At 45.3% G+C, this 17,577-nt stretch overlaps 1 protein-coding gene across 7 annotated transcripts in view; it reads left to right on the top strand.

Moving 5' to 3' along the window:
- Positions 1-11,645: 11,645 nt before the first annotated feature.
- The window catches only part of COL12A1 (collagen type XII alpha 1 chain), a 105,945-nt gene continuing 100,013 nt past the window's right edge, over positions 11,646-17,577 (top strand). For 3 of the 7 annotated variants that reach the window (XM_065632187.1, XM_065632189.1, XM_065632188.1), the window contains exons 1-2: positions 12,324-12,688; positions 15,284-15,391. In XM_065632187.1, coding sequence (XP_065488259.1) covers positions 15,319-15,391 — 73 coding nt within the window. In that variant the 5' untranslated portion in view covers positions 12,324-12,688; positions 15,284-15,318. Of the gene's footprint in view, positions 11,733-12,316; positions 12,689-15,283; positions 15,392-17,577 lie in introns of those variants that run through there. The other 4 variants (XM_065632184.1, XM_065632185.1, XM_065632186.1 and 1 more) reach the window with 4 other exon arrangements.

Below are 17,577 nucleotides of genomic sequence, written 5' to 3'. Positions count from 1 at the left end.
CTTTCCCGCCTGCAGGAATGGTGAAGAATATGGAAAGAAGGACAACTGTTTAAGTAATCTAAATTATAAAAATCCTGTGAATGTACTCTTCTGTGTAGTGGAAGCAGGACATGCAGCTGTTCTTGTCCTCACAATCAACTACATCTCAGAGTCCCGTGTCTCAGGAATGGCGGCAGCTTCTGGCCCTTCTGGGAGGGCATGTGGTGTTAATGCAAGCTAGGGAAAAGATCTGCATACTATGAACAGATCGGTGTTTATAGACAGATCTTTGAAATGTTGTTTAAATGAAGCTCCTGATGACAAAAAATGGTTCTGTAAATTGCCTGATCACCCCAAGACGTGCCTGTGGGGTCTGCGGTGGCAGGCAGGCGGGAGGAGGTTGGCGTTGCCCATCTGTGCTGTGCCACTGCCGGGCACTTGCGGGACACTAAACACAAGTTGTGTGTCTGACAGCACATCTGGAGTTTTTTTCTGCTGCTGGAGCAGTAGGAGGATGAAAATAAACAAGACCCACGGTCAGCTGCTCAGCACCATTTTCTGGGACCACGTTATAAAGCTAACTGGGAAATTCCCATGCCCTGTTCAGTCTATATGCGTCATTTGTTGCAGGTATGTCCACACGCCAAGCTGCCCAAAAGGTGTGCATTTACTGCCTATACTGTCTTTCCCTAGGAAAATGCAAAAATAAAGCTATGTATCTTCTCTAGGGCTAAAATTAACAGAAAATTTTCAGAAATACCTGAAGATCTTACCTTCAATGTCCCTATGGATATTTTATGAGTAGGAAAAATTAAAATAAACAACTTTGGTTACTTCTTGTTAATGTGAGAAGTTATAAAATTAAAAAAAAAAATGCCCAGTAATACAAAGTCTTAGATTGCTAGCAGCTGATGTACTCCAGTTATGTGCTTTTCTTGTGTGATTCTATTACTGTAGTGCTCAATTACCACCCTTAAATCAATATATTTTGGAGTTAGGTATTATGTTGATGTAAATATTACTACCTTAATGCATTCCTATTTTTGATTTGTGTTTAGGCAATATCTTTTCCAAAAAGAGATTTCATGTTCATGTAAACTTTAGTTTCTGTTTCAGGTTCATATAAATTTTATTTTTCAGTCGTCGTCATGCGAAGTGTTAGCTGTGATTTTTTTCTATTTTTCTTTAAAGGATGTGAAAGTGTCTTGGTGCTGAGAACGTGGGAACACTGTCCTGGCTTCCACTGAGCTGGATTGTTCTAAATGTCATCCTGAAAATATGGAGGACATTTTCTGCTAAATGGGCAATGAGTGTTCCATCTCTTCCACTTCCCTTGCCACTCTATTTTTCATTATTTAACATTTAAGCTTATAAGCTTTCAAAGTTAACGAAGAAGGCTTACTAGCATGCCAGCTTTGGCAGAATGAAAAAAAATGGTTCATGTCGCTAATCAGACAGATGAAACAGATGAAAATTACAACCTTAGTATTGCAGTTCTAGGTCAGACAATCCTTTCTGAGACTTCAGATGTACAGACCATATTTTACTTTCTCTGTTGGGAAGGTAGCTCAAAACTATCTACTTTTAGAACATTTTATTGATTGCTGGATATGTGTATAGATCAAATCAGCCTGACACACATGCAAATTTCTGCAGTAAAAGTCTGAGGACTAACAATATACAATATCACAGCATCGGCTTCCCAAAAGAGAACATGAAAAAAGTTAAGAAACCCTCAGAAGTAAAAAGGAAGCACTAGGGAAATCTCTAAATGTATGATCTTATCTGTACTTTTTTTCTTTTACCAAATACCAGAGTAAAAATACCACTTTTCTCACGTTGCTCACCTTGGCTGTTGCTGCTTTATACTGTGAGAAAGCATGCCGCATTTTTTTTGGCATCCTTTGTATTGAGCTTTCCTTCCCTACTCTCCCATTCTTTCCCAATTCTGTTATATATCAAAGAGCTGGAGGTTGACCTTCATAGTTGCTAGAGTGAATCAGACACACAAAAACAATCTCATCAACCTGACTTGACCCTAAATAAAGTATTCAGGTGATGAGTAAGTCAGAACCAACATATCTTTTCATGTGCATGCTTGTGCAGTTATTTTTTTAAAGAAGTTCCTTTTGATAATAACACGGCCTTTTCTAGTCTAACTTGCCCGTGCCTTTCTGCTTATTTTTTTAGTACTTGGTCAATTCTGCTGTAAAAATAATGGCTTGTCCAGAAATACGGTTTGAGAAGGATCCCTTGGCTGTTCTGTACTCTTTTTCTGAATGTGAGTATTCAAGTCTTCAAACTTAGTGGGTGGCACATACAGTCTGTGAGATATGCTTTGGTCTTGTCTCAATATTTCCCAAGATTTGCTCTTATTATTCACAGGTTTTCTATTAGACTTACTGATTGTGGGCTTCCCCAAAAGACATGTAAAGCTAAAGTACACTTGTACCTATTTTCTCAAAAAGATACATCTTTGCAAAAAAGCTAATTAGCTGGGTTTCCTGTTTATAAATGTGACAAGCCAAATTCACTCGCAGGGGCTGGGGAGGTACTTGAGAGAAACGTGTTACCCCATGGAGTTCCCAGTCAGGCAGTCCTGGTTTTAGCTCTGTAGGGAGCACCAGTACCTGTATACGATTCACTCAACTTATAAAATATTCACTCCCACTGAATATAGCCTGCTATGTCCTAGAGAAAATGACCAAAGAGGGATGGATTTGTCCTTTGCTAATGTGTTTATTTTTTATAATCCCCAATCCACCAGTTTGAACGTTCTGAAAGGTAAGGATCTTTCCTCTGTCTGGTTTATGCAGTGCACGTAATTATCTTTCCTCTCCCTCCCCAGTATTTTGTTGCTTTATTGTTATGTTAATAGCTTTGGCATTTTCATTGGTGAAACTGTCTGTCCCCTGTCTTTTTTGGTCTTTGCTGGTTTTAGAAAAAAAAAGTAAGATGCTGTCTGGTGGGCATGGAAATTAATTGGAAGGGGTGATCAAGTAAAATCCGGTAATATTTAAGATCTACATATACCAGATGAAAGATGAAAGGAGCTACAATCGAAAAGACCACAGGAGGCCTGGAGGTTTAGAGTTACCTAAATTAAGGCTTCCTGAATAGAATTGTTACAAACTAAGTATGAAAAGAACAAGGTCTTGGTATTGCTTTAAAAGCATATTGTGGCATCTGTGCTCTCTTTCTTCTATGAGCAATACACATTTGACTGTTAACAGAGTTGTAAAATAAGAGAGGAGTAGAGTACTTGTGATATGTCAGTCTAATAAAGTGGTATCCTTACCATTAGAGGTGCATTGAGGAAAAGCTCTTTTCTTGAGGCTGTCTGTCAAGTTCTCCTGGAGGTGCTGTTCCTTCTGATTTCACCAGGAGCAGCAGCAGCATAGTATTTTCCTTGAAAAGAACAGTAAGGTGTTCAATTGAGATACTTTATAAGTGCTAATCCAAAAGTGTTTCAGCTGCCACAAGGATCCAGAAACAACTTGAACTGTCTCTTAGTTCTTCGGGTTAAAAAAATTTTAGAGGACTTCTCAGGACCAAAAAGAGACACATATTGGTTTGTCCAGTTTTAACAAAATCTGAAACAGCAGAAAAAATCCCCAAAACCCCCAAACAAACAAAAAACCCCAACAAAAACTGAAAACAACTCCCAACTTTTAGATGGCTGTCTCATTTTCCATGGTTTTCTGTTTTAACCAAGAAAATAGGGCTGTGCAGGACTGGAAGCATGTGATCTGCCCATAATTACCTCCAAATGAGAATTCCTCCGAGAGTTTCCGCTCAAATCTCCTGGTATCATTCTCATCAACGTGACCGTAACATAATGCATAGATATTCAGCAAAGTTTTTTTGGAATAACAAAATTGTTCCACATTGTTTCATCTCAACATGAGCACTTACTCTGAGTGACTAATGTCCTGGGACCTGAGGTTTATAATGGAAAGGCTGGCACACACATGCAATCTTGTCTATCATAACACTATGGAACAGGGACTTATATAATTAAAACATTTTAATGATCTCTGTTGCCCACTGGGAAGTTACAAGTCCCGAAGGAGCCAGGCCAGCTTTGTTATCAAGGTTTATTCAGTCATCTCTCAGGAACTGTGGGGCACATTCAGCTAAATATAGTGCAGTGTGCTAATATGTGCTCTGTGTGGAGCGTTGCAGAGCTGGAGCGCAGCGCACGGGGAGGTTAGTGCACCTTCTCCCTTTGGCTGGGATTTACAGAAATGAGTGCCTAAATTTAGACTCCTAAATCCATACTTGGACATTTGCATAAATAGCCTGATTTTTTCGGAGAGCAATACCAAGAAATTCTCTCCTATTAAAATCGTAAAATAGAAAAGAATCTTAAACGACAACAAGAAAGGATTTTATTATTTCTGGAAATAGTTCTCAAAAGTATGTCCAGATTTGTGGGAAAAGAAGAGAGGAATCACAACTTTTGTTTACCCCAGCTTAATTAATTATGGAGTGTAAATGCAGCTTCTGAAACGAAGTCACAAAGCTTGGGAGTGGTGCAGGAGAGACATGAACTGTATGGCTAGGCAGTAAAAGCTGCTTATGTTGTATTTTACAGATTTAGGCAGGAACCTCTGTCACAAACTTTACCTCTCTGTTCAGGTCTGAGATCCAAAAGCAGATGGGTAGAGACTGGAAATCACTATCATCTAAACATCGTTTGATGAATGTCAGGCGCATTTGCTGGTTTCCCTCTAGGTCCCAGTAATTAGCTATTTACATGAGCAGACTACAAAGCTTGGCACTAGCAGAAAACTTGGCTGGCAAAAATACCAAAGATGAAAAGTAAAAGTCCTCAATCCAGTTGCCTAAACTTGGGTGTCTGGCACCATCCGAGGCTATATTTGAGACATCGGCTTGGGACTGGCAAACAGAGGACCTGCAGGAGACTTGCAGACTCGTGTTATAGCAGCAGGGGGCATAGCAGGATGCCTGTGACACCCAAAACAGCACTGGGGCCTCTGCCTCCTGAGTGGTCTAGTACAGTTTGAGATGTGCCAGCTTATATGGGTCCTGGACTGTAGTTGGCAGCTCCACAAGAGGTCTCAGGCACTCCAGGGAACTCACGGCTCTAGAACCCAATGTGTCAGCAGCTGAGCCAAGGCCCATGGATGGTGGGTGGCCAAACTGCTCAGGCATTGCTGGGTTTATTAACCAGATCTTCATCAGTCATTGCAGAAGTTTAGATGCTGGGCCCATGTGCAGGCATGTAAATGTATCTGAACCCAGAGTCAAAAGCCACCCGAGGTGACTGTGCAGGACAGAGTAATGGATGCAGCCAACATGCTCAAGCAGCCAAGCTATGATGGTGGTGCATGAGTTGAGCACAACCCCTGCCTGCCTTCTAGACCTCTCTGGAGGATAGAGAAGCAGATTCTGCACTTTTTATTAAAAAATAAGGTGCAACGAGTACTCCTAGCATAAAGAAAGGGACCTCATGTTGCAGCTGCTGCTGTTTTTAACTAGAGAAGATCATGATGCAGTAAAGCCCCATGTTGTGATGGCCTTAAGCAGCTCATCACCAAACTACATCTCAAAGAGCACTGGGCAGAGGGTAAAGGAGCAACAGGTCAGATTTACCAGCTGAACATTCACACTCCAGAAAATGCGATAGCAAAGGATGGAAAGAAGCTGGGGGACATTTAAGAGTGTAATTTGTGCCTAAAAAAAAATTGTTTGGTAAAACTAACAAGAGACTGCAGCTAGTACCAAACACATTCCTCCAGAGATGACTACATTATGACAAAAATCAGGACAATGCCAAAACCAAGACATGTTCAATAAACTGGGGTGGCTAAAAACTAACAGAGTAGTGAGGCCAGCTGGAAAGCATCCAAGAGAGCAGAAGAAAGGTCATATGAGAGGAGACATTTCCACAGCTTTCTGTGAAATATCTCTGCAGGCTGTAGAGGTGTTGATACACGAGGGAGACACTGAACTCCAACAGGTGAAAAAGGCTACCAGCGAAGGGTGGGTAGGAGCTTTCAAGTAACCTTTAAAAGCAGAAACAAAAAACAATAGTTTTCTGTTTACACAACAGAGTGCTTCTGATACTGAAGCACAGGGCAACATCTATTTATAATCCAAATAAATCTTATGTTCTGGTATTTGGAACTGTCAGCATTCAACATATTGGGAAGCAGCAGCCACAAGACCGCATTAAGAAATGCTGATTTAAATCTGCATTGTTTTTCTCTGTGTATTTTCCCCTTAAGTCGCTAGCCAGTTATGATTTGTGCAAAAGAAACAAGTTTATTTTTTAAAGTTACCTCGTGGAGTTCCTAAATGTCCTGCCAGGTGATACCTAGGCAGTGCTTTTAATGCCTGTGACCTAAGCTCTTGCTTCTTTTTTTCCACAAAACCTCAAAAACTCCACCACCACCTGTGACAGGTGACATGTAGATAAGAGCCCCATAGGTCTCATGGAAGTATATATGCTGGGCTATCCAGTTCCTTAGGCCTGGTGTATTCCCTCGCTGTGTCCTGGCCCAAGTTTTGCCCCGTGTGCTCTTTCTTTTGGAGAGGAAGGAGCTGTGGTGATTGCTACAACACACCAGTCTGGATATCAAGCCACTGAGATTGGGAAGGTCAGGGGAAAGGAGAGCAGGGATGATGATGACCATGGAGTCCATTTCCTCTAAAGTTTAGAAATGGTCAAAAAATTACATGACTGTCAAGTGCAGACATACTGCAACAGAAAAGGGGTTCTTAGCAAGACTGGTGGGGTCTATACCTCTGGCAGTCACTTGCAGGAAGGAATCTGCCAGTCCTAGTTCTCTGCTCTCAGGCTGAGAGTTTGCAGAGATGCCAGTTAAGCAGACAATTATTTTTTCATATTAAACTGAGACTATCTGTGTGGAATCATCCACGGATACAGGCTTTTCTGGTGCAGGTGTGTGTGTGTGTTTTTTTCCATATCATTTTTCCTTTCACTTCAGAGTTAACTTTTACTCTGTCAATCCAACTTATTTCTGACTGCTGTGCTCATAGACCAACAATGGGTAACATGCGACTCACCTAAAACAAGTTATTATCTATTGTCAGCCACTAGGAAAAGGCTCCCAAGTGTGTTGTTAGTACTTAGTATGGCATGGAGGATTTCTCTTTGAAGTCCTAGTGTACTTTAAATAACAGGAGACAAAAAAAATGACCTCTCAGGATCTTTTCCAGCCTCATTTACCATGGTTCTGTGCATTCATATCAGATTAACTTGTTAGAGCACTTAAGCATTTGGATGTTTGTCCCCCTGGAATGACAGGAGGTTTGGGGCTGACCTTTGCATCCTCTAAACCTTCTTGGAAATCTGTGTATGGAGAGAGAGCGCAGCAGCAGCTGAGTGTTTCCCCTTGACAGCTTCCTTCCGACCTGCTCCTCAAGCAGGGGAATGGCAGCATCCCTCAGTACTCAATGCCTTTTGTGCCTGTGGGGAGGGAAGGACAGCATCAGCAGTTGGCCTAATGACAAGGTATTTGGTCTTAAAATTCCCCCAATATACTAAATTATTCCACTGTCTACAATGATGTGATCCGGTCATTCATTATCTAATGCGGCTTGAACTTTCAATACCTTTGAATACCTTGTACATTCAGGCACATACAGAGAACCTGCTGTTACAATATAGATTGATATTTTTTGACATAGCAGGACTAAGAAGAATTAGCAAAATGTTTCTCTTCAGAGCTTGGCACTGCACCATTTCAGACTTTGTTGCAGATTAATATTTTGTGCGTCTTTGTAGGGAGTGGTTACATTGGAAGAGCTGAAAGTTTTCCAAATGTAGGGGAACCCATGGCTATTAACATTTCATCATGTTGAATCCAATTAGGTACTCAGAGAACACGGTGTTATAACGTTCTGCAAGTAGCAACTGGTGGCTAGTGATTTTTAAAAGTGTTTTGTTTTTTTAAAATGCTGTATTTCCTCAGTGGGTCATCATTCTTCCAGTGGGGACCCCTTAGCCATGTGGAGAAGAGGAATGCTCAGACCCACATCTGCAAGGCTTTGTCATTTGTCCGTTGGTGTGACAGGAACGGTCACGTTAAGACATAATATGATAACTGACAAATATACAGGGTCACTGTCCTAAGTTAATTTATTTTCTTGCCCTCTTTAATCAAGCAGATTTTGTACTGGCTTCACTGGGGAGTGCTTTCTGAATAGATCAGGATTCTGCTGTGAATGATGAACCAGTTTGTTTGAAACAAAGCAACTTCATTTTAATATAAAGCATGTTTGTGTATGTATATGTGGAAGGGACTATAAAATTGTTGCATCTATTTTTTTTCCAATTTTAGTATTAAAGATCTGACATTTTTAAAAAATGACTGCCTACAAATTAACTGGCTTTTATAAGACTTCCAAATCACATCAGAAGGCCAGTTCCTTTCTATTTATACCTCTGCTTTTGAACGATTTATTTACTTTTCCAGTTCTACTTATTTAGAGCCACAATCATTTCTTACTTTCAGAGCATGACATGATGGGAAAAATCAGTTAGAGAAATTAGAGGAATAAATAGTTGCTAAGGAAAACATACCTGGTGAGGCAGATAATTATTTCATGGCTGTAACACTCTCCAGGGACATTGCTTCCGTAGTTGTTCCACTAAGTGAGTAGATTTCAGATAGAACCAGACTTCTCTGAACACTGCTAGTATAAGAAGCCATTCCTCATTATGAGAGGTCAGACTAGTGCTGCTCTCTGAATACCAGCTCTGAAATGAAATTATCTGAATAAACACCAGACTGAGTTCTTGTCATGCCATTTACTGGAAGTCTCTCAGAGAAGGCAGGGCCTGGAGGAAGCAGTTTGCTGTATTTTGTCCTTTTGAATTTTATGGATGCAGATAGAATACTGTGCAATATTAGCTTTATGACTATTAATAGGCAATAAAAAATACACTGGAAATGCCATCCTTTGTGCTGTAAGGAACGAATGGGCCTCCTAAATGTCTGTACCAAGCCAATGTATAATTTACATACACTGTAGTGATAGTTGCAGTGACAGACAGACCAGCAAAGTAGTTCCTGGGTAGATGTAGGTAAGTTACTGGTAGCAGCACAGTTTTGCCTGTATAACAACATTTAAATGCTGAATCTGTCCAGTGTTTAACATTCAAAGAGCTGACACTTGTTTTAGTTCTTCCTCTGTGTAAAGCATATACACAAATATATATATATACCTATGAATAAGGCATTTACCATATTTGTATGTAAAGCAGATGCAACTAATTGGTCAGGAAGCCACAGAGGCCAAATCTAGTGTGATATTCACATGGAAAACAATACTGAAGGTTTACCGTGCTGAAATGCAGGGTGTCCTGTTTTATTACGTTCTGGCGATGCTGAGGAAACAAAAAAAAAAGGAGCCCAAAGCACAAAATATATTGAATTACTCCAGACCCAAAATAAGTTCACATTTTAAAAGAAATTCCTGCTTACCTGCAATATCACTATCACATATCTACACTAAAAATGGGCGATGTTATTGAAAGCATAAATCTGAATTAAAATATTGATTTTTGTATTTAAATTTGTCACTATTTCAATTTATTCAGCTTAGCAAAGAAAATCGCAGAGCTGGAGTGCATGGTCTTGATGTTTTTAACACTTGTCTGAGAAACAAGCAGACAGGAGAGTGTAAGTAAATGTTTATGCATTTCAGAAATGCCTTCTGGAGCACATATTGTGTACTCAAACTATGAATGTACATAGCAACAGAGCTGACTAAAAACAACCCATTTAATTACTGTGATGTATGGAAGCACACACTCTAAATGCAATTTGTTACTGTATTTTACATGTAAAAGATCTTAGGAGAAACATGGTTAGAACAAAGAGTTAAACATAAGAAGGAAATCCTGCTGCCCTTGGAGTCAATTAATTATTTGCTCTTGCCAGCTCTGAGTCTTATCTCATGACAAGAAATTAAGCAAAGCTGGTCATCTGAGAGGACTGGGAGACGGTCCCCTCAGCAGCACCAAAGTCTGCAAGGGACAGTCTGTGAGATTCTTGCACTCCTAAGAGACTCATTGGTTTCAAAGTCTCCACTAATGTAAAGTCAGTTGTAGAATTAGTACCAAATTATTTATATATTTTTAATAATTGTTCTGAGTGATTTAACTTTTAAATAGAATAATACATATTTTCTTCCATCCTCATTATTTGCATTAATTGATTTTAGCTATTAACATAAAACCTTGGTTATCCCGTGATGAAAAATCCACAGTACATTGTAAAAAATACTGTCTCAGTGCACAAGTGATTAAAATACTTCATTTGCATTAATTAACTTCCTATGGAAGGATATTTCATTGTAATCCCTGATATCCATTCTTCTGAAACTATTGTTCACACCACATTTATACTGGTGTTCTCGGTGTGTTCACTCAGAATTTTTTTTTTTTTAATATTATTTCTTAGAAATATTGATTTCATCTATCAGATCTGGACAGAAGAAGAAGAAATTAAATTCCTGATATCAAAATGCCAAAAGAGAAAATCCAACTCAACAGCTGGGCAAGGGGGTTAATAGGTCAAAAGTATTTGAGAGTTTATCAGCAGCGGAGATGTTGCTTTTGGGAAGTGCATTTTATCAACACCAGGCAGCTGAAGCTGTGGCATGTCCCTAAGAGCAGCTGACTCACTTCCAGAGTGTCTGGAAATGTCAGCGCAGGTCTTCTGGTTATCACTTTCTTTTCAGTGTTTGGGTTCTCAGGCAGATAACTGGTCGATTACAGAAATGAAGACAACCTCTTCGAAAAGACAATGTCCCATCGACATGTCCTTGATCTCCCAGTCCTCCGGAAAAGCGCTCAGGAGCCGTCCTCCCGGTAAACTATTAATCCCCACTATGAGGCACGTCCACCCCGGCTGGAACTCGTGCTGGTTGCTCTGAAATTCACGTCTGCCCAAAAAGCTGACACGAGGACAGTATGCCCCGAAATATCATCGGCTCCTCCAAAGCGGGGCCCTAAACCCCGCACTGAGGACTTGCCCTTTTCTCCCTCTCCCCAGCCTTTTGTTTTGCTTCTTGTCCCTTCCCGTTGAAAGCTGTTTTCTACCAGCAGCGGTCCCGGGGCGCCCCACGGAAGCCTCGGCGGACGGACGGACGGACAGACGGACAGTCGGTCGTCCCGGCGCGCTGCCGCCGGGGGGCGCCCCCGCACCGCGAATGGCCCCGCTCCGGCGCGGTGCGGCGGGCGGTGGCGCTTGGGACCGGGAGGAGCGGGACCGCGGCGGCCAGACATCCGCAGCTGTTCTCTCTCCCTGTTTGTACCCGCTTCTCGTCCATCTTTGGTCACTTTCCGCCTCCCCCGTTTGCAGACCCGCTCCACGGGGACACTGCCATCCCGTCGTTTAGCCCGAAATGGTCCCGGAGGAGCCTGTTCCCAGAGCTCTACCGGAGCTGCCGCTCCCTACGGGTGCAGGAGCAGACCCCGCTGCGGCGCGGAGCCGGCGACGGCCTCCGAAAGCCCCGGCCGGGGACTACCTGCCTCCCCTGGCCCTCTGGCCAGGTAAGGGGCCGTGTGTCCCGCCGTGTCACCCTCTGAGACACACCGGGTGCCAAGGGCTCTGGGGAGCAAGCGACGGGAGACCCTCGCAGAGCCTCTCGCCCAGCGGGCTGCCCGATTTTGGGAGGCGCAGTTTCTTTTGAAGACACCCGGTTTCAGACAGTGGCCGCATGTTTGCCCGCCGGATCTGAGGGAGGAGGCGGTGAGGACCGTGCGCCCCGTCCCTTCTGCCCGCAGAGCCTCGCTGCAGGCGGCACCCAGCACCGGCGGTGCTCTATACTCGAAGCAGAACACCTATGTAGCGAGGGAGGTAGTTTAATTTATGTAGGGTACATAGGGTGGAGGCCAGACACACCTGAATCGTATTAAAATGACTGTATTCTTTTTGACCCCGAGGCTTCCCGGCCGCACCACCGGCGCTGCCCGCGCCCCTCTGCGGGGCTGTCCCGGGGGCCAGCCCCGGCCCGGGGAGGGCGAGTGGGCCCTTCGCTGGGGGAAGGGGGCGACTGCGTAGAAACCTCTGCGAAGGACACCCTCCGCAACGCCGTCGATCGAAGCCGTGCCCGGGAACTCAGTTTTTCCACTGCCCTCCCGTGTTCCCCCTGTTTGGGAAACCGAGGGGAGGGAGGGGGCGGCGGGCCGGGCCCCTGCCCATGGGCGCGCTGCCGGGGCGGCCGCCCGCCTCATGCCGCAGGAATGCGCGGAGGTATGCGCCAGTTTCCAGAAGTGGATCCCCTTCCTTGCTGGAGCAGAGCAGCGCATATATCACCCGGTGGCAGCAGTCCACCTTCCCTGCAGTTTCGTAACCGCTTACGAGGGTAAATTGAGAGTTGGGAACAGCCCTCTATTAAGTAGCAGATTGAGAAGAGGCTCTTCCCACTTGGAGAAGGCAAGTCTTCCCAGACGGACCCCTCGCACCGGGAGCTACAGTAATCGAGGCGCCTCCTCTGCGCTCAGCTATTGCCGCTGCTTCTGCTCCTCCTTCGCCGCCGCTGCTACTTGCTGCTCCCTCCACAAGGTGCCCCCGGAGCTTCATCCTTTCTCCTCCTCCCTTTATCCAGGTCCGACGGCTGCGGCTGCTGCTGCAGGCACCGCCGGAGTCACCGCCGGAGGAGCTGCCCCGTCACCGACCCCGGCACCCTGCAGCCTCCCCTGAAGGTCTGTGCCCGCGCAGGAGCGGGGATCCCCTGCTGTCCCCTCGGCCGACCCCCACTGCCTGTCCGTACGCACCACGCACGCAGCCCCTTCTGATGCGCTTTAGGCTGAGATTAGCAGCGCTGGGCTGAAGGCTGACATAGGAGGGGGCAAAGAGCGTGTGTGTGTCTGTGTGTGCGTGTCGGGCATGTCAGAGCCGGCTTGCAGGCATGAGGCCGAAAGGGTGGAGGCGCAGAGCGGAGCGCCCCGAGGGGCTGCTGGCTGTCGGGCCCGCGGGAGGGCACGGGGGGCCCCGGGCGCTCCGGCCCTGGGCGCTGCCGGCGGACGGGTGGCCGGCCAGAAACGCCGTGGGAGGCAGCCGTGGGGGTGTCCCCGCCACGGTGGCTCCCTCCGGCCGGAGGCTGCAGCCGGAGCCCGGTGTGAGAGGCCAGGGCGGCCGCAGGCACCGTACCGCTGCGGTTTTGGCAGCAGCTCTCGCTTCCCTCCCCGGGTTGTGCAGCTGCCGGTGATGCTTTCTCCTGTTACCAGTTTTTTATGCCTTTGATAGGTAGTGGGTTTCTCCTGTGTGGTCGTTTATTTTTTCTTCTTGAAAGTGGGAAATGTGATGCACTGTGCAGTTCAGAAATGCCTTGGCTAAGCTTCTGTAGGTTGAATTAGTGTGAGATTGGACTGATACTGGTGAAAGCCCTTTTTTAAATTTTAAGTGGTCTCTAAAGATCAGTGAGAAAACCTTTAGTCCTGACATAAGGTCTGCTTGTGTCCCTGCTGAGCCAGCGAGAGGAGTTCTCCTCTGTCACCTCCAGGCTTTCTTTCATGCACCTAAGTTTGTGAGAAGGAAACAGTTTGTAGGTGGGCAAATTAATGCTTTGGCTGAGATGTTTTATTTAATGAAAGAAAAATGTACACCAGGAATGGTAGCCCTGCAGCACTAGTGAACTCCTAGTTGCCTTTGTGCAATGATTAATTTCTGTTACTCTTCAAAAGGATCAAAAGATGGCACTCCAAGCCTACGCAAGATTTCTGGGACAAAAGTCCATTTACGTTGAGTTTAGGCAATCCTTAAACCCACTGCAGAATGCAGTGGATGTGCTCAGGGACAGACATTTCCCACGCAGAGCAGTGATATGATTTTGGAGCTTTCAGGAGAACTTAATGCTAACCTTGGTCTTTCTTGTGTTAGTGTCAGGGAGTTGTTATGGTTAATATCACTCTTCTGTTTACCTGCTGGAGGTACCATTGGACTGAAACCACTGCTTAGTTTTTCTTCGAGCTCTTGGTATTTTTATATGCAGTGAAGGCATTTGGCTAAGGCAAGCATACACAGCTGCCCAGCAGAAGCCTGTTAAGTTCCGTGTCAGTAACTGGGAAATTCCTGGGTCTCCATAGCATCTACCCACTAAATGTGCCTTGCTGGTTAGTTCTCTAGATGGCAGAAGAATATTATTTTACCCTTCAGCTGTTTCTGTGGACTAATGATTTATGTATTTTTCTTTTGTTTTGCTCTTGGCACCTTCCCGATAAAATCTGTTGCCTAATTGCTTTTGGAATTCTCTTTCCTCCAGCCTAATTATGATATATGATGCATTTATGACTTTATTCAAACAAATTACCCCTCTCCTACTTCCTGAGATAGAAAAACCCAAACTTTAGAAATACTTATATGCATATGCAATGAATACTGTTCATACTATCTTTTACTTAGACAAGGAAATAATTTGGAAGTTTTGCTGGAGTGATTTGGAGTAATTTGACATGACCTAGAACATATAGTTATGAAGGTATAGCTGCTTGCAATTAGGAACGACTAACTTGGCCTAATCCCATTTATTTTGCTAGATGACCTGCAGTGACTGTGAGCCTCTTTTGCCTGTCTGCTTTTTATAGTGTATTTTAAATCTATTTCTCTCAGAACGTGTAAATGAATTATCAGATGTTGAAACATCATGGCTAGACAGACGTGTCAGGTTTCAGTTGTGTGTTACACACACTTCTGTATAATCTATTTCAGACCTTCAAGAAATGAAGAATAGCACATTTGTAGGCAGAACCCCTCAAAAAGAGTTTTATTACAGTTTCCAAACTGCCTTGAGACCACTAAAACACAGCTAACTAAGTGCTTCAACAGTTATGAAAAAGGAGCCGAATAAAATCCCCAGCTGAAAGAACCATTTAGTTGATCCAAGGCAGGAATGACCTCTGAATTAGCTATCATCACACTCAGCGATGAAGTCATGGAGCTCCCTCCTGGCTCCTGCCCATGCGGAGGCTCGGATCTTCACCGCGCTTCCCTGATCAAATTAACCCCAACTAGGTTAAAGCTGTGTGTGCTTACCGCAGTTGGAAAGGGTTCAGCAACAAAAGGCACATTATTGCGAGACGAGACTCTCCAGTTAGTCATGCAGATCTGTCATCGTTCTGGACAGCTTTCAAGTCTAGAGGTTTCAACCTGGTCCTGTGGGTGGGGGCTGGGGATAAGGGAACAAAGTGAAATCCACGGTTCGTCTTTTTTATGTTTCATGAATACACCCACGCCAATACTCTAATCCTGGCGTATCATTTCCTTCTCCTTTCTCCCTTCCCCCCACCCCATCACTGCAGATTCATTCATGTTGTTGTGATCTGAAAGGGCAGAAATGAAGACAGCACTGTGCTCGGCAGTCGCTGCTCTGTGTGCAGCCGCCCTCCTCTCCTCCATCGAGGCTGAAGGTAACCTTCCCCTCCCTGCCCCCTTGTCCCCCGTGCCCTGCTGACCAGCGAACCTCCCAACCAGCCCTGGCCTACAGGCTCTCTCCATTTTGAGTGTAACTACTTCACCTTCTCTTTCTCTCCTTCAGAGAAACACCTCTCCTTCCTTGCCCAGCTCCTTCTGTGCTCTGTTTCTCCCGGCTAGCCAGCCGGAACGTAGCTCCCTCTCTCTGTCTCTCTGGTGTGCTGTCCACACCGCCCCGCAGACAGGACGCGGGCCAGCTGGCGTGGCTGCCCGGGCCCAGCGCCCCGAGGAGCCCGCTGTCACCGCTGCCGCAGGTGGGCAGCTTGGCACGGCCGGGGCCTGTGGTGCTGCCCCACTGACTGATGAAGAATGGCCGGGCTCTGTGCTGTAGAATCTCATTAGTTATGTTGAGAGACGAAACGAAAAGTCCACCACCCAAAAAACCCGCAGCTTTGAAATAAAATGCTCCAACAGAGTCTGGCTCTCTGCGCCTGTGTGTTTTGTTCAGGCTGGACCCCTCGCCTCCGTCCCGCCGGCCTGCCGGTGCACCGGCCTCCCCGGCTTGGTGGGGCGACCCCCTGCCAAGCCCTGGGGTGGCCGTACCCTCCCTTGGGGATACTGCAGCCTCCACGGCGGGTCTGACCTGGGAGACAAGGCCGGGGTGATGCTGCTGCTGCCATGACATGTGTCCTGGGCACTGCTGAAGGGTGGCTGGGCCTCGGCTTGGCCTTGCTGTGGTGGCCAGGGCCCCAAGGCTCTGGCATGCATGTGGTGCCATCACCCCCAAAAGGACTTTTCTTTTCCTCCTTCTCCTTCCAGGGCCCTGGCCCAGTCTCTCTGGAGACTGAGGTCCTTGTCAGCCCATGGCAGTGTCCTGCCTCCAGCTGCAGGGACAAAGACCTGGGGAGATCCATCATGGCCACCACACTTGCCGCAGCATGGCTCAAAATGGCCTGGCCCTGGCACGTGTGCCTCCCTGGTGGATTAACAGCAAGTGTGGGGGAAACCTCCCCTGTCACCCTCTGTGTGAGCTGCACGACTTTGTTTATAGTAACAACATTTCTGCCCGCAGTGGCTGCCAGGGGAATTAGAGATGCTGAGTGTCTTGCACTGACATGACTTGATCTGATCTCTGGGACCTGACTCCCATTGTAGCGTGAACCAATCTGCTGGCTGTGAACTCCCCCAGATTTACTGGAAAAAAACAGAAGCCAGTGTCTGATAACTCATTTTTTTTCCTTTCCTTCTCTTTCTGCATTAAACTGAAACAAATTCTTTGATTGTGGCCTGCTGCAAGCTCCTGTGCCTGGACCTGATCACCTTGGCTGATGGCTACTAAAAGCACAGCATGTCAGAGATGCCTCTTGGGTGTTTGACCCCCGAGTAGTGGTGCTTCCTTGGGGCACGCAGATGAAAAGTACACTGTTTTTTCTGGGAAAAGATGACATTTCTGCCAGTAGTGCAACATCTGGTCACCCTAGGAAAGAATCAGCCTGCTGCCTCCCTCTTGCACTGTGTTGTTGTTGGCTGAGGAACCAAAGAAGGTCATTTGAAGTCATTTCAGAATTGCATTTGAAATGCAGGACCACCATGCCAGAGAAAGCAGAAAAAATGTGCAGTTTTGATGGAGGAAGGGAGTGGATGTATTAGTGTGTCCTTCCCCATCTTAGGAGGGAGCTCCCTAGGAGCTGGAGTAATGTTGTTGTTGTCCTGCACCACTGATTACATGTATGGAGTAGGCTATTTCAAAATGTAAGCAAAGGTGTTTTATTTATCTATACTGTGGACTAAACCAGTCACAGCTTGTGTACTGTTAATGAAAGCTCTGAAAATATATTTGGAGAAGCACACAGTTATTTTATAACTAGTAAAACTAGATGCATTGTCAGACAAGCTGGCCAAGCTTATTTAGATCTCATGTTGAAGGGTGTGCCATTTTAAGAAAAAGAGTGGACAAAGCCTGGTCTTGTGAATTGTAGAGCTCTCCTGGACAGGACTTACACATTTCTGAATGCAGACTAATGTATTGAATAAAATACCTAGTTTATAATGATCAGGTTTCTACGAGGAACTTTTCCTAGCTCCAGAGTTTCCAAATAAGAGCAGAAAATTGTCTTGAATAGGAAATGCAGTGAGAAATAGTGGTGCTGAGAATAGAATGAGAAATAGTGGTGCTGAAAAT

This window comes from Caloenas nicobarica, chromosome 3 (genome assembly GCF_036013445.1).
Source record: "Caloenas nicobarica isolate bCalNic1 chromosome 3, bCalNic1.hap1, whole genome shotgun sequence".
Classification (NCBI taxonomy): domain Eukaryota; kingdom Metazoa; phylum Chordata; class Aves; order Columbiformes; family Columbidae; genus Caloenas; species Caloenas nicobarica.
The sequence above is the reverse complement of the archived record's forward strand: the minus strand, read 5'-3'. Positions and strand labels throughout refer to the sequence as shown.